The following is a 15,594-nucleotide window of genomic DNA, read 5'->3' on the forward strand; positions in this document are numbered from 1 at the left end:
CCGCCTGCCTTAAGCACCACACCACCTGATGGCCCCTAGTTATCTTATAACTTTAATAAATCTCGATATTCTTAATGGTTTAAAGGCATTCACTTCGAACCTTTAACGAGTTATTGGGTTTATGATTTTAAAAAAAGCAAAGAGGCATGTAACTCTACAGTGAATGTTAACTCGGCTCACTCATAGCTAAGTGATACGCTTCCACATCCACAGGGCACACATTCATATCTTGTTTTAGCCAGAAGATATGGAGCCAGGTGATGGTGCAGTGGTGACACAGTCGGGCACTGGAGAAGGTGCCGGGTTAGCATCCTGGGGTCACCCTGAGCATGCTGTGTGTGTGCCTATGACCCAGGCTGGCATGGATCGTGGTGTGACGACCCTGCTGAAGTGCCCATCTCCCTGATTCTCTCTGTCTCTCCATCTCCCATTTTAAAAAACTTACAAAAAATTATATTATACCCCTCAAAATATGTAAAATTATTCTATATTAATTTTTTTAAAGGAGGAAGATCTGGAACACTATAAAACTAGATTATCTCAAAGGTGAGACAGATTAGACAGATTTGAAGATAGAGATTTTCTGTTTTCATTTATTTCTCTCTCTCTCTTTCTCTCTCTTTTTTTTTAATTTTTACGTATTTATTTATTTTTAATTTGACCAGAGAAGGACAGAGTAAGAGAGAGAAAGTAAGATGCCAGGTCTGGGACTCAAATTGCAGCTCCCTTAATCACCATACCACCTGACTGCCCCCCCTTTTAAATCCACCATAAGGTTCTTACACTCATCAATAAGAGACAGAGAGGCAGAAAGTGAGAAAATGACCCCCATGTGAGTTTAAGCCACCGGGTCCAGGACTTGAACCACGGTCGACTACATGGGAGTCCAGCAACATAGCCATTACACTAACTGCTGGTCCCCCACAATCCCTTCTCTTCCATTCTCCTCTTGGGATTTTGGGCAGGCATGCACATTCACCTAGCTTAAACTTGAGGCTTCAAGTCCAGGACTCGAATCATGGTTGGTCATGTTGGAATTTAGTGAGAAAGTGAGAAATCGCCCCCCAAGGGGGTTCGCTATGCCACAATCCCTTCTTTTTTTTTTTTGGAGAGGGTTTTGCTATAGGGCACATACGCTCACCAGAGAGACAGAGAGACAGAAAGGGAGAGATAAAACCCCAGGGGCGATGGCCATGCTGCAATCCCTTCTCCTCCATTCTCCTCTTGGGATCTTGGGCATGCACGCACAGGCACCCAGTGTGAGTTTAAGCCACCGGGTCCAGGACTTGAACCACGGTCGACTACATGGGAGTCCAGCAACATAGCCATTACACTAACTGCTGGTCCCCCACAATCCCTTCTCTTCCATTCTCCTCTTGGGATTTTGGGCAGGCATGCACATTCACCTAGCATAAACTTGAGGCTTCAAGTCCAAGACTAGAATCGTGGTTGGTCATGTTGGAATTAACCACCATAACACCTGCTAGCCCGTGTTTTCTTTTAATTTTTTTGACAATAGTTGTATAATGAGGGGAAAATAAAAACACTAAAAATATATCCATTGGAAACAAAGTGCGTGCTTCAACAAAATTACAGATTAAGTATCATCCAAGATTTAGAGCTTACTGCAAATAAATTTTTTTAAAAATCAATGCTTAAATCCATAAATGCAAAGGACCTTTTAAGAGCCATTTCAGGATATAGCTTTTGTTTTATTGGCCTTTCTATCCTTTCTTGTACCAGATTTATTTATTGTAATTTTAGATTCATTTTACTATCTCTAAGGGCAATCTCCTATACGAATCTTCATTTTGCAATTTTAGTTAGCAACTCTTGTTCATTATTCTGCCAGATGAAGTTTGGATTCACTTAAGTCCTTTCCAGTTCTCTAATGGCCGTCTCCACGGACTTCTGATAAGTGTGTCGGACTCACTTCTAAACCAATCTCACTTCTCAGTAAATGGCAATGCTACCCTCCCATTTGCTGAGAGTGAAAACCATTGAATCACCTTCTACCACTATTTTTCTCTCATATGCTGTTTCCTATCTACAAGTAAATCTTATAGACTTGATTTTTCTATAGAGATCTGTAACCTAATCACTTCTCACTCTCTTCACTGCTGCAGATTTATTTCTTACCTGAAAAATTGCAATTACCTCTCAGTTTGTCTTCTTGCTTCCAGCCTTGTTCCTCTACAGATTATTTTTGACACAGAAGTCAGAAAGATCCTCTAAAAATCTAAGTCACAGGGTCAGCAGCTGGTGTTGCCGTTATATCACTGAGACTCCCACATGGCCGACCGCGATTTCAGTTCTGAACCAGGTGTCTTGAAAATCACTCTGGGCTTGTGTGCGTGCATGCTCAAGATCCCAGCAGGAAAATGGAGAAGGGATTGCAGTGTGGCCATCTCCCCGCAGTGTGATTTCTCACTTTCCTTCTCACTGTCTCTGTCTCTTTCTCTGGCAAGTGCACACACACTAAGGAAAAAAAAAAAAAAAATCTGAGTCAGATCTTATTCTTTGCTCAGAACTCTCCAGAAATTTGCTCTTTCACTCATAATAAAATTAAAAATTCCTACATTATTCACCCCTCACACAAAAGCCTATTATTGCTCTCCACTCATTGTTCTCTACTGTCTCTTCATTCACTCATGTGGGATCCAGCTGCCTTAACCACCACACCTTTGGTCAGCCCAAAGTTTTTAATTCTGATGAAGTCACATTTGTTGCTATATCTAAGGTCATGAAGATTTGGCCCTGAATTTTCTTCTGAGAGTTTTATCGTTTTAGCTTACATGTTTAGGTCTTTGATCTATCTGCATTAATGATGTATATGATATAGATGGAGTGATAAGTGTCCAATTTTCTTCTTTTGCATGTAGATACACATCTCATCACTGTTAAAGGACTATTGTTTTCTCCCACCGAATGGTCTTGACAGCCTTGTCAAGGTCAAAATCAATTGACCATAGATGTATGGGTTTATTTCTCGACTCACAATTCTGCTTCATGGTTTTTATGTCCTACCTAAGCTTTTGCCGAATACTGCTATAGCATGAATTTGTTTTATTCTCTAAGAAGTACTTGGAGTACAGGTGAACACCGGTCCATGCTTCTTACCTGTCAGCTGACATGGGTAGGAGGTTAATATTTTTCTCTGAGATGTGAGGATAATACGAAAATCATGTACCTGAAAAGAGGGTGGAACTCTGATGAGCTTCAGGAGCCTCCTTAGAGACGAATGAACAAATAATGCCCACCTTCCAGTTCATATGGTTTAGCTAAAAGAATTGGGAACTTAGTCATTTTTAGTCAGGTACAACATCATACGCCTGTCTAAGCACTCTCAAACTCATCTGAGAAATGATTGAGCCCCTGCTCTGTGGCGTGTGTGATAAAGCAACCCTGATTTGAGGGCTTCTATTTCCAACATCAACTATTTGCAGCAAAGTTACAGTGAGTGGACTCTATGAAATAACTATTTTTTTAGAGGTTCAAAACAATTGAATGGTAACTCTAGTTTTTGAACGGTTGATTATAGCATTTCATTTTGTTAATAATTAGCTGGTAAGTCAACTATCTCTTTAGGCTACTCCTTGTTAAAGGTAATAAAATCTTATCATTTGTGTATAATAGAATGCTCTGTCTTTCTGCACTGCTTTGTGGAAGGTGGGAGTAGAGAGGCATCTGTAGGAGTGCATAAAACGTATCCAAAAGGATGTTAGATTATTAACAAGCAATTTGTAAAGAAAAGGGGCAAAGACATTTATTCCCTGGGCTTGGAAACGTCATCCTTTTGTGTTTAGGGACCAAGGCTTTGTTGCAATACAGTCTGTCATAACAATCTTAGATTGATCTCTCACTTCCTGTTGACTGGTGTCAGGGATCCTAGAATAGCATGGTATAGTTTCTGTCTGGTAATGGCCAATCTTGATGACTGCTGGCACTAGAAAGATAACCCTGAACTCTGGAACAAAGATGGGTTTCGGCTCAGCACAAGTTCTATTACAGTGTATTATAGCAAGCTCAGAAGGAAAACCCAGGCTCCTAAATTAAATTATTCCTTTTTTTAATAAACTGTGTTTTATTTCTTATTTTTCTGATTCCCAGTGGCATTGCAACAAGGTTCTAAGGGACTTGACTGAGGTCACAAGATGATAAATTTTTAAGTTTATTTATTATCATTATTATTATTTAATTTTCTATAAGCCAGATATGCTCACTAAGAGAGAGAGAGAAAGAAAGTAAGAAAGAAAGCTGCCACCTCCAGGACTTGAACTACATGTGGAAGTGCAGTACCTTAACCCCCATGCCACCTGCTGACCCCCAGAAAGTTTTATATTTGTACTAAGATTTCATTTTTACGTGCTTTTATTTTTATTTTTTAATACTTGTTTATTTAATTTTATTTACTTATTAATTTATTTTAATTTGACCACAGAGATGCGGTGAGAGAGAGAGAGAGAGAGAGGCAGGAAGTGAGAAAGAAAGCCACCAGGTCCAGGACTCGAACCATGGTCTGCCATAGGGGAGTGTCCAGTGCCTTAACCACCATGCCACCTGCTGATCCCTTTAAGTGCTTTTATTGATGCACAATGGACACAAAAAGCAAGGACCAGAATTATACCACTTGATACAGTCTCACAAATTTAACATCTAGTGTTAACAACACCATGTCAGGTGCAGGGCTGAACCCTGGAGGAAAGGACTTTTCTTAATTTCAGAGAAAACACAACTTTGAATTAAGCCTAGCACCCAGGCCATGTGACCATAATTAAGCATCAACCAGGATCAGATGTCAGGTTAATTGATTAAAAGTACAGTTATTTTCTTCTTTTTTAAAAAATTATTTATTCAGTTTAATTTATTATTATTATTATTTTAATTTGCTGTAGGGACGTGAGCTCCAGAGAGAGAAAGTGAAAGAAGTTGAGAAAGCAAGCCATCAGGTCCGGGACTTGAACCTCAATTGACCTCATGGGAGTCCAGTGCCTTAACCACCATGCCACCTACTGGCCCCAATTACCATTATTTTCAGTGGTGGGGAAAAAGATTATACTAGTTAAAATTATATAAAGATATGTAAGATTATAGGACACAGACCTGATATAACAGCAAAGTTTAGATGAAATGTTATAGAAAATAGGAAGCCATTTTTTGGGTTGTTGGAAAAGTCATGATGCCATTTTGCATAGAAAAAGAGAAAAATATGTCATGATTTTTCCAACAACCCAACAATTTCTTGAATGAGGTACTGATGTAGTGAAAGCCATAATCAAGGGATTTATTCTCTCTGCAGTTTATCAGGTAGGTTGAAGTTGGGAAGAAATTTGAGGTGGGGGGGGTCAACAAACAGGCAATAATTGGCGTGTGAAACTAAAGTCTCACGACTAAAATTCTAAAATAAAACTTGTGGCAAGAGTTTCAAGCAACACTACTCTTCATGCCACATACAACCTGTTAAGCATCTGGGGACAAAAAAAACCTGTTATAGGAACAGGTGTATCAAGAGATGTTAGCCTGCCTCCATTGGATATTTGAATCATAGAGCTACTTTATGGCGCCTTGTTCAAAGTCCGAGTTCTCCTGACGTCTTAAAGTCTGCACCATCTCCTGTCAACTCTGCTTGTCCTGTACACGCCCTGTTCTTATTTGATAGTCAAGCTGAGTCTTCGTTTCTTTTTATTTGAAAATAATTTAAAATTTACAGAAAATGAGGCCAGCAGGTAGTACAGTGGTTAAGGCACTAGATCCCAGGTGGCTGATTACATGTTCAAATCCCAGACCCAGTGACTTAGAAAATGCTAGGCGCTTTGTGTGTGCATGCCCAAATCCTGAGAGAATGGAGAAGAAGGGATTGCAGCATGGCCAGCCCCTAGGGATGATTTCTCACTTTGTCTCTCTCTGGAGAGTGCATGTGCCCTTTGGCAAAAGTCTTAAATGAATGAATGAATGAATGAAGTTTACAGAAAAGCCGCAAGAATAAGAAAACTTTGGCAAAAGTCTTAAATGAATGAATGAATTAAGTTTACAGAAAAGCCACAAGAATAAGAAAGGTACATAAAACACCATGTTTCATATTGTTACACCTGTTTTTAAACATTTATTTTACCCTGACACCGGCAGGTGACATGGTGATTAAGGGCACTTGACTCCCACATGGCCAACCGCCATTTGAATACCGGACCTGGCGGCTTGCTTTCTCACTTTCCCTCTCTCTCTTTCTTACTCTGTCCCCTCTCTGGTCAAATTAAAATAAATAAAGTTAAATAAAATAACTCTTTTAAAAAATTATTTCACCCCATCTACTCATTCATATTCTCTCTCTAATCTATATAACTCTATGTATTTATATTAATACATTTTAACTGATACTTTTGAATATTTTGAAAATTATGCACATAAATCATGGCCCTTTAGTCCTAAATACGCTGATGTGTATTTCCTAGGAATAAAGATACCCTATTACAGAACTACAGTGTCATTATCAACTTCAGTCATTTACTTGGTAGCTGTTTCTTGAATTGAATCAATCTATAGGGACATTCATTATTCTGACCTGTCCCACTGTTAATTGAATCACAGAAGTGAAAAATCCAGTTTCTTTGAATTTCAGTTTTGACTCGTTGAGAGTATCATAGAATCAGATTTTCCAGTTTAGCTTTGAACTTCACTCATTATGGGTTTGTTTGACCCAGTTTAGCTATTCTGAAAACCTCTTTATCAAATAATAATAGTGATAATGACATACACTAATCCAGTATTCTTACTATATGTCAGGCACTGTTTTTCTTTTAAGATTATTTACTTAATTTTATTTATTATCATTTTAATTCACCAGAGAGAGAAAAAGGGAAAGTGAGAAAGCAAGTCACCAGGTCTGGGACTTGAACAACTGTCAACCATATGGGAGTCCAGCACCTCAACCACTATGCCACCCACTGGCCCCCAGCACTGTTCTAAGCACTTCATTTATTAATGCATGTAATCCCTATAACACCTGTAAAGGAACATACCATGATTGTCTTCATTTTACATATGGAGAATTATAGACAAAAGTTAAATAACCTACCCAGAAATACACTGCCGAAAAGGGGAAAGGGGGACTAGAATCAGGATTATTTTGGCTCTGGGGCCAGTAGGTGGCTTGGTGGTTAGGTTGCTGGTCTCCCTCATGGCTGAGGGCGGTTTGATTGTCAGTCCCGGACCTGGCAGCTTGAAAATCACACCAGGAGCGTGCGTGTGCATACCCCAAATCCCAGGAGAATGGAAGATAAGGGATTGCAGTTTGGCCATGCCCAATTTGGGGAAGGGGGTAATTTCTCACTTTTCCTCTCACAGTCTCTCTGTCTCTCTCCAGAGAGTGCATGTGCTCTATGGCAAAAACCTTTGAAAATTAAATTAATAAGATTAAATAAATATTTTCTTTTTTAAAAAAAGAACCTGGGCTCTGCCAGATATGTTTTTTAATTGGTGATCCAAGAATGCGTATGTTTAGCCTTCTTACATTTCCTGTCTCTTCTAAAGCTGATCCAGCTATTTCTTGTTATCGATTGCTTCTCATTGTGTCGTATTCCCCTAGGAGAAAGCATTCATTTTCTTGATGTGTTTATTTTTCAGCTGAAGAAAAGGTGACTGGTCTCATGAGTCCGGAAGAATCAGCGCAGAGGAGGTTGTTTACATGAGGTTCTCCCACTCACCAGCTGTTGTGAGTCCGGGATGAAGAGCAGGATCCTATTACTTCCATGGAAGTGTGCGACAAGGTTCCCAAACCACCAGCAGCCAAGTGGATTTGCTACAGTGGGACTGTCTAATAAATGATTAACCAGAAGCATTGGATACAGATCTGTCTCACAACAGTGCCACCAAGCTTAGTGTTGCTTTCTCTGCTAGCCCTCGTGTGTTTATGTATTTCCCTCTTCTCACTCCAGAGCCAATACTAGCCTGAAGGTGGGACCCACAACCAAATTCTCTTCATTCAGGCTAGGTCTGTCTTCTTTGACTCTGCTATTTATTGTGCTGATGTGGGTTAATAACTACTATTTATTGAGCATCTGTTCCATGCCAAACTTTAGGCTGGTGGCTTAATTCTCACAAAAAGCCCTGTAAGTTTGTACCTATTGCTTCCATTTTGCCCATGAAGAAATGGAAGCTTAGAGAAGTTGTGTGCTGTGTGTAAGTTCACATGGTTGCTACAGTCAGGATTCAAATTAGGTCTAACTCCAAAGCTCCTCCACTCTAACATTCCGATTTATTGATACTTATTCGTGCTCCAGAGATAACTACTCCATCATATCATCACTGGTACTAGTTCCTACCGTGAAGCGAATGAGGACGCTGGTGTATGTATATGGGAAGTGATTGAGAGGGAGGATCAGGAAGTCTTTAGAGACAGAAGAATCATAGAATTGTTTTCTAAGAAAAATAACATTGAATGTTTTTTAGATCGGGAGTGACAAACTATGGCCTGTGAGTCAAATCTAGGCCCCAGTCTATTTTTGTAAATAAACTTTTATGGGAAGACAGCCACACTCAATCCTTCATATATCCTGTATGGCTGCTTTTTCTCTGCAGTGGCGGGGTTGTTTAGTTGTGACAGAGATTTATGGTTGTCAAAGCCAAAAATGTTGACCAGCCCTTTTAGAAAAGGCTTGGTGTCCTCTGTTTTAAATAACTTTGGAAGAAAGTCAAAAGTTTTCATTAAGGCCAATTTATGATGTTTTACATTTAACTAAAAAATTACTTAAAGATTTATAATGCTAAGATAATCACTTTATTCTAATGGCAGTGGTAATGGAATGGAGTGGAGGATTTGGGGATTGTAGGGATCCAACCAGGGAAGGGCAGGGGGAGAGAATAGAGGGAGAGATCTGGGTCTCTAGTCTCCAGTCATCTCTAGGCCTCTCCCACTTAGGTCCTTCCTCTTCCTCTTGCCAAATCTGCCTAAAATAACTTTTCGCTCACAAACATGGAAATGGCTTCCCACACACAACATGCTCAAATCCTAACACCTTGGCCTGTAATTCTGGGACCATAAAAATCTGACCCCTACTAATCTCTCTTTGCCTCCCTTTTCTTTTCTCTCTCTCTGTTTTTTAAATCATGAGGAAATCATGCCAAATTTGAATTTATATGTCAAAGCCAATTTACTTGTTTTTAATTCACTTTTATGTAAGAAGAAAAATAAAAATTATAATACCTATAGGAGTGTGTCTTAGTCTGTTTGGGCTGTTAGGACAAAACATCATAGATTGGGTGGCTTATGAACAACAGACATTTATTTCTCAATCCTGGAGGCAGGGAAGTCCAGGATTAAAGAGCCGATAGATATGATGTTTGTTTTCTAGTTCATAGACAATGCCTTCTAGCCTTGTCCTCATAGGGAAGAAGGGATGAGGAGCTTCAGGCTCTTTTATTCATCCCATTCAAAATGGCTCCACCTTCATGACCTAATTACTTCCCTTAGGCCTCATCTCCTAATACCACCACCTTGGAGAAGGGATTGGGATTTCAACAAATGAATTGGGGTGGAGCAGGCATAAATATTCTTACCTGAGACTGTTGTATTTGATAACAGGAGATCAGACTGAGCTTTCATATCTAATCCCACTTACCTGAGTTGAAAGGTATAAAGAAGGAGCAGAAGGTGGCATAGTGATTAAGGTACTAGATTCCCACATGGCCAACAGCAATTCAAGTCCCAGACCTGGCAGCTTGAAAATCATGCTGGGCACATGTGCATGCATATCCAAAGTCCCCAAAAAGAAGAATTGAGAAGGGATTGCAGTGTGACCACCCCCCCCCCAGGGGGGTTTTTCACGTTCTCCCTCTCTGCCTCTTTCTAGCAAGCACATGTGCCCTATGACAAAAGCCTAAAAGTATAAAGAAAAATTTATACATGGATTAGGTCTAAAGCACATATGATTCAGTTGTATTGAGAAGATAAAATCTAATGGTGTTGTGTTTTGATTTTTATTATACTATCTTACATTTTCTCCCACATTGTTAAATATTTATCATAAATATAGTTTTTCATGGCTGCAGAACATTCCAGATCCTACATGTTCAAAAGCTTTTCTAACACTTTCACAATATGTGGGCTTTGAAAGTTCTCATTCCATTCATTCGTCTGTGACCGAGTTGTTCTTACCGTTTCTCATCTTTGCTCAGGTTGTTTCCTTGGCTTGGAAAGGATCCTAAAGTCCTTTCCTGTCTGCTTAAATCCTACCCTTCCAGTTTAAGTCCTGCTACTTTTTTCCCTCAAACTCTTTTGTCATGGAAAAAAACAGATTGACCTTCAGAATGAGGGATGGATTTCAAGAGGCTTATTTTCCCAGGAAGTGCTGACATAGTACCATGTAACCTGACAGCAATGGCATTGCAGTATCAAAGGGCTCACCGACACTATTATTTCCCAGTGCTGTACAAGGAGAACTATTTATTGTACAAAATAATAGCTAAAATATGTTATGCATTTTCTATATGTCAAACATTATTCTAAGCACTTTACATACATTAGTCATTTATCTTCGTAACAGTCCTATCGAGTGGATCCTGTTAATATTTTCATTTTACAAATGAGAAAATCGAGGCACAGAGAAGTTAGGAAATCTCCCCAGGCCACACAAGTAGTAAACAAAAGACTTGACATACAAATTCAGTCTGGCACCAAAGTCTGGGTGCTTAACCAAAGACAGAGAAGCGCAGTCAGTTCACTGTGGCCCATGCTCTCCCTAGTCTCAACCTGGCCCATACCATTTTCAGAGTATATGTGAGCCATATTCCCACCAGGAGCAATGAGCCTTTTCATTTGTTGGAGAAACCTGGCTGGGGACCATCATCCTTCACAGGATATTGACAAGCAGATAAGTTTGCTTTGTTAGTGGTCATTCTCTGAATACAATGAATCCAGAGGCATTTCCAGGGCTAAGGCAGGGTATGTAGGAAACACCTGTGCCTTCTGGACCTTATGCATTTCTGTGTCCCCATCACCTAGCTGAAAGCATGCCATCACACACAGGGAAGGTATTGTCACACATCATGGCTTGATTTTAGGTAATTGCTCCTTTCATATCCTTTCCCAAGGAGTGAGGGCTCTTGCAATGGACCACATGGGGGTGAGTGTGGAGAGAGGAAATGCAGAGAGCCTTCCAAAGGTGCGTATACTTGCAAAACTGAGTCCGAAAGAGAATGAATGATTATTGGTCTCTAGTTTAGAGAATGATGATACCGCAGGGTTCAGAAATATGTTAAAAGTTAACTTTACCAGTCACTCTTCCAGGGCCTAATATTCCTATGACAGCTCTGCTGGGGGAATGCCAGCCCCTGCTTGGATTGCTGTATGGCCCTGTTAAAAGTTGGACATTTCATTGAGGGAAACTCTGTCTTCCATAGTTTCCACCAATTGGTTCTAATTCTGTTCTGTGAGATGCTCGAGAACAAGTTAGCTCCCTCTTCCACGCAATAGCCCCAGAGAGATTTGAGGTCAATGATCATAACCTCCTTGAGCCTTTTCCTTTCAGGCTAAATGAACATAGGTGTTTAACTGGGTCTCTTTGCACATGATTTCCAAGTCTTTTCCCAGTCAGGTTTGTGTCCATTGATGGCTTCCAACTTGGCTTTGGACTCTCCAAGCACAGAGCTAGATCATCCTGTAGAGTGCTAGCCCACATCAGGGCAGAACCATCTTTCTCCTTCTGGGGGACTGACTAGAATGAGTGTCTAGGATCAGAAATTAGTTCTCCAACTTTTAAGGAGGGTTCCAGGGCTTTGGAGGTGAGTTTGGTTTTGAAGGGGTCAGGAAACCCAGAATTATTTAGGTTCCTATAGTTGGGAAGAAATGAAAATAGCTAATATTTTTGGATACATACTACATGCCAGGCATTGTGCTAGACACTTAATATGGATTATATCATCTAATCCACTTGACAACGTCTATAGATGCTACTGTTATGACCTCTACTTCACAGCTAAAGAAACTGGGACTTAGACCTTGGAGTGCTTTTCCATGTGTGCTAAAACTCAGGCAAGACAGATATTACAGGGAGCAATGTGTGAAGGTTTAGCACTTCAACACAGGGCAACTTCTGGCTAGTGATGATGCTTCGGAAAAACCAGGTATAACGGTGAGAAAGGGAGTTTGGGGTAAGAATAAGTCTTCTAAGGCCCCAAAGACCCAGAGGAGAAGGATCCATGCAAGGGTGGCACAAAAGGATGTGCAGGGAGTACCAATAACAACAGCTACCACTTGTTAAATGTGTACTAAACCAGGCACTTTACATACATAATCTCCTCTAACCCTCACAACAACCCTAAAAGGAATTACTGCCATTATGATCGCTAAGTTACAGATGAAGAAATTGAGGCTTAGTGAGATTAAGTGACTCTCTGAAGGCCATACAGCTGGTATGCAGCAGTGTCGGGATTTAAATTCTGACAGCTGACTGCACACATATGGCCCTATACTGACTCCTAAAGGAGAAGACAGCTGGCAACACTGATGAGGAAAACTTCTCTCCCATTCCTTCCTGGAGGAATCCAAGAGTTTATGAGGCAGCTCAGGGCTGCGGGCCACGCCTGATAGCACTCACAGAGGACAGGGAGTCTGGTTCGGAATGAGAGAGTTTTGCCAGACTTTCTACATCAGCACTGCCAGTCACGAGACACCAACTGGAGTTCCTGAAGGTCTAGAAACCTCAATCAGGTAAATATTTTTGAGTAGATACGCTATGTCAGAATTGGAAACCTAATTTTGAAATGACATGTTTTCACGCCTTTCTACTACCTTTAAAAAAAAAATACCATTTGCTTTCTTGTAGTGTAATGGTTTTCAAGTTTTAGTGTGCATCAGAATCTCCTGGAGACTTGTTAACACACAGATCATCCCAACCTGTCCCCAGAGTTTCTGATTCAGTAAACCTGGGGATGAGACCTAAGAATTTGCACTTCTACCAAGTTACCTGTGATGCTGATAACAGCTGGCCCAAGAATCACATTTAAGACTGCTTTGGGGTGGAGTAGTGGTTAAGGTGCTGGATTTCTACATGGCCAAACGTGGTTTGAGTCCCAGACTCAGTAGCTTGAAACTACCACCGGGTCCATGTGTATGTGTGCCCAAGATCTTGAGAGAAGAATGGAGGAGAAGGAATTGTGGCATGGCCATCCCCGCTGAGGGGTGATTTCTCACTTTCTGTCTCTTTGTCTCTCTCGCTCTCTCTCTGGCAGGCACATGCACCCTATGGCAAAAATCTACCCCCCCCCAAAAAAAAGCAACTGCTTTAGTTTATTGCTAAAGCCACTCTTGAAAGTTTCTAAACTAACCTGACTGTAAAAGGGTAGAGAAAAGGCAAAGAATTTGCCTATAAAGCAGAGGCATTGGGGATAGGTCAGTAAGTGACTGCAGTGGGAGGCTTTTGGAGAAGAAAGCCTGTAAGGACTAGGAAAATAAAGGTCACAGCCAGAAGGAATTGGTTGTTCTTGATTGGGAATGAGGGAAAGCAAAAGGCCTAGAATGAGCTTGGCAGGGAAGCCAGACTGGCCAAAGAGACAGCGATTTGGCAAGGGCAGAAGTCAAATGGAATAGAACTGTTGTCAAAAGCTGCAGGCTCTTGGCTGGGCTGCAGAAAAAGAGCTAGGGGAGCTGAGGCAGGGAGGCAGGGAGCCAGGAGTGAGCTTCTGGGGCTCTATGGCAGAGTCTGGTGATCACATTTCAGCTGCTACTGTCTCCCAAAACTTCTTTCTTCCTCTTCCTCCGGTGGTGCCTCAGTCGTAAAGTGCCCAAGAGTTGCCCTCTGATAGAAGCAAGGTGAGATCCTTGCAGCAAGTAGTGGTGACAGCACCAAATGCTGTTTTCTGCCCTTAGTGGTGGGTCCTGCAGTGGCAGGCAGGGACAGGCTGGGAAGTACACAGTCTGGAGGTTTGACCTCTAACGTTCTCCAATCCCCACAGTGGAAACTGACTCAGCTTCAGTGTGCAGGATGGAAAACGACCCGACAGCTGCAGCAGGGCGTCTGGCTGCACTCCACAGGGGAGGCTTGGGTGAGAGGCTCTCTTCCCTTGGTACCAAGCGAGGGGGCATTCTTTGGAAGACTGGATGCCATTACTCCTTTCAGTAGGCAGGAGCAAAATTGTGTACACAGGCCCTCCCTGGACCCTGGCTTCCCGAGCACTTTCCACCTCCACTGAGGCAAGCTCTCTTGTTTTCCCCTTTGTGCCTGTCATCCTGTTTCTCGTGGATCTCCAGGCAGTTGAAAGACTTATCGTGTGCTTGCTCTGTGGCAGGCTCTGTGCTGGGGATACAGATATGGGTAAAAGTCTCAGCTCTCAAGGAAATCACAGTAGAGTTGGGAAGATCCGTGGTGTATGGACATTACAGCTTTGCAGGATGAATACTGTTTCTCAAACATATGAGGAGCTCAGTCTTCCCCCAAGGGCTTTGCATTGGCTGTTCCTTCTGTCTAGGATGCTCTTCCCCAGATCCTTGTAAGGCTCATCTCACTTTACTCAGGTCACTCCTGAGAGGGGCCTTCCCTGACCTACTATGGAAAATTGGACTCTCTCAATCCTACGAGTCCATTTACTCCGGCAATTTCTTGACACCTATAACCATCTCACAATTTCTTGACACCTATAACCATCTCACACACTGACTGTTTTAGGGGCCAGCCTCCCATTACTAGACGGTAAGCTCTGAGAGCAGGACCTGTTACTGCTGAATTCTGTCTATAGAACTGGTATATAATAGGTACTCAGTCCTATTCCCCTTTTATTCATTCATCATAAATGACTACCCAGTTGGACTTTCTTGAGCCTCTCTCTATAGTCATCCGAATGCACATGAGGCCTGTCTACCTGGGGAAGAACTCTTTCAAGCCTGCTACCTTGCCAAGCTTTCTCAAGTCTGCATTACCCTCTCTGGCCAGACTGAGCAGGTTCTGACTCCCCATTAATAACAACTATAATTTACTCGGTATTATGTACTGGGGAACTTTGTTGCTTAATCCTTACAATCTTGGGCTTAGTTTACACCATCGCTTTTGTTTCACAGAAGATGAAACAGGCTCCGAGAGAGTGACTTGCTCAAAACCACGCAGCAACGCGGTACTCAGCCGGGGCTCTCCAGAAAGGCCAGAGTCCACGGTTCATTCTAGTTCCAGTCCCATGTTTCTGCTACTTCGCCATCCCGGCCCTTTTCGATCCACTGACAGTTGTGACAGGTCTCGCCCTGGCCGCATCTCCAGGATGATGCGTGCTGGATGGCAGCAAGGTGATATCTCCAGAGCGAGAGCTTTCCTTCCTGCACCCTCCCCAGTAGCCGGGCTGTCCGGTTCCGCTCCTACGGCCTGCAGCAATCGCGGGAAGAAAAAGGGTGGGGGAAGGGAGGAGAGGCTGCAGAAAAGCCCACAGGAGGCCTACGTGCAGCGCGCCCTCGTCTGCATCGCTGGTTCCCAGGCGCCCGCCACCCGCCAGGTCCGGTCAGGCCTCAGTGCGCAGGCGCGAGGCGCTCCTCGCCCCCTCCCATCTGCGGGCCGCCCTTTCACCCTGGCAACCACGGCGCGACGGCGGCGCGCGCGCGGTCTGGGCGCGGACGGGCGG

At 42.3% G+C, this 15,594-nt stretch overlaps 2 protein-coding genes across 2 annotated transcripts in view; both read left to right on the forward strand.

The window, feature by feature from the left end:
• SLC44A1 (solute carrier family 44 member 1) overlaps nt 1-9,202 on the forward strand; it is a gene marked incomplete at its 5' end in the record, with an annotated part of 163,569 nt that extends 154,367 nt beyond the window's left edge. Inside the window, 1 exon segment of the mRNA XM_027772668.1 lies at nt 7,621-9,202. Within this exon segment, the coding sequence (XP_027628469.1) occupies nt 7,621-7,635 (15 nt within the window).
• Nucleotides 9,203-14,973: 5,771 nt separating this feature from the next.
• FSD1L (fibronectin type III and SPRY domain containing 1 like) overlaps nt 14,974-15,594 on the forward strand; it is a 96,971-nt gene continuing 96,350 nt past the window's right edge. The window contains exon 1 of the mRNA XM_027772682.1: nt 14,974-15,590. Within this exon, the coding sequence (XP_027628483.1) occupies nt 14,974-15,590 (617 nt within the window). The remainder of the gene's footprint in view (nt 15,591-15,594) is intronic.

The sequence above is a fragment of the Tupaia chinensis genome, unplaced genomic scaffold (assembly GCF_000334495.1).
Source record: "Tupaia chinensis unplaced genomic scaffold, TupChi_1.0 Scaffold000291_1, whole genome shotgun sequence".
In the NCBI taxonomy this organism is placed as follows: Eukaryota; Metazoa; Chordata; class Mammalia; order Scandentia; family Tupaiidae; genus Tupaia; species Tupaia belangeri.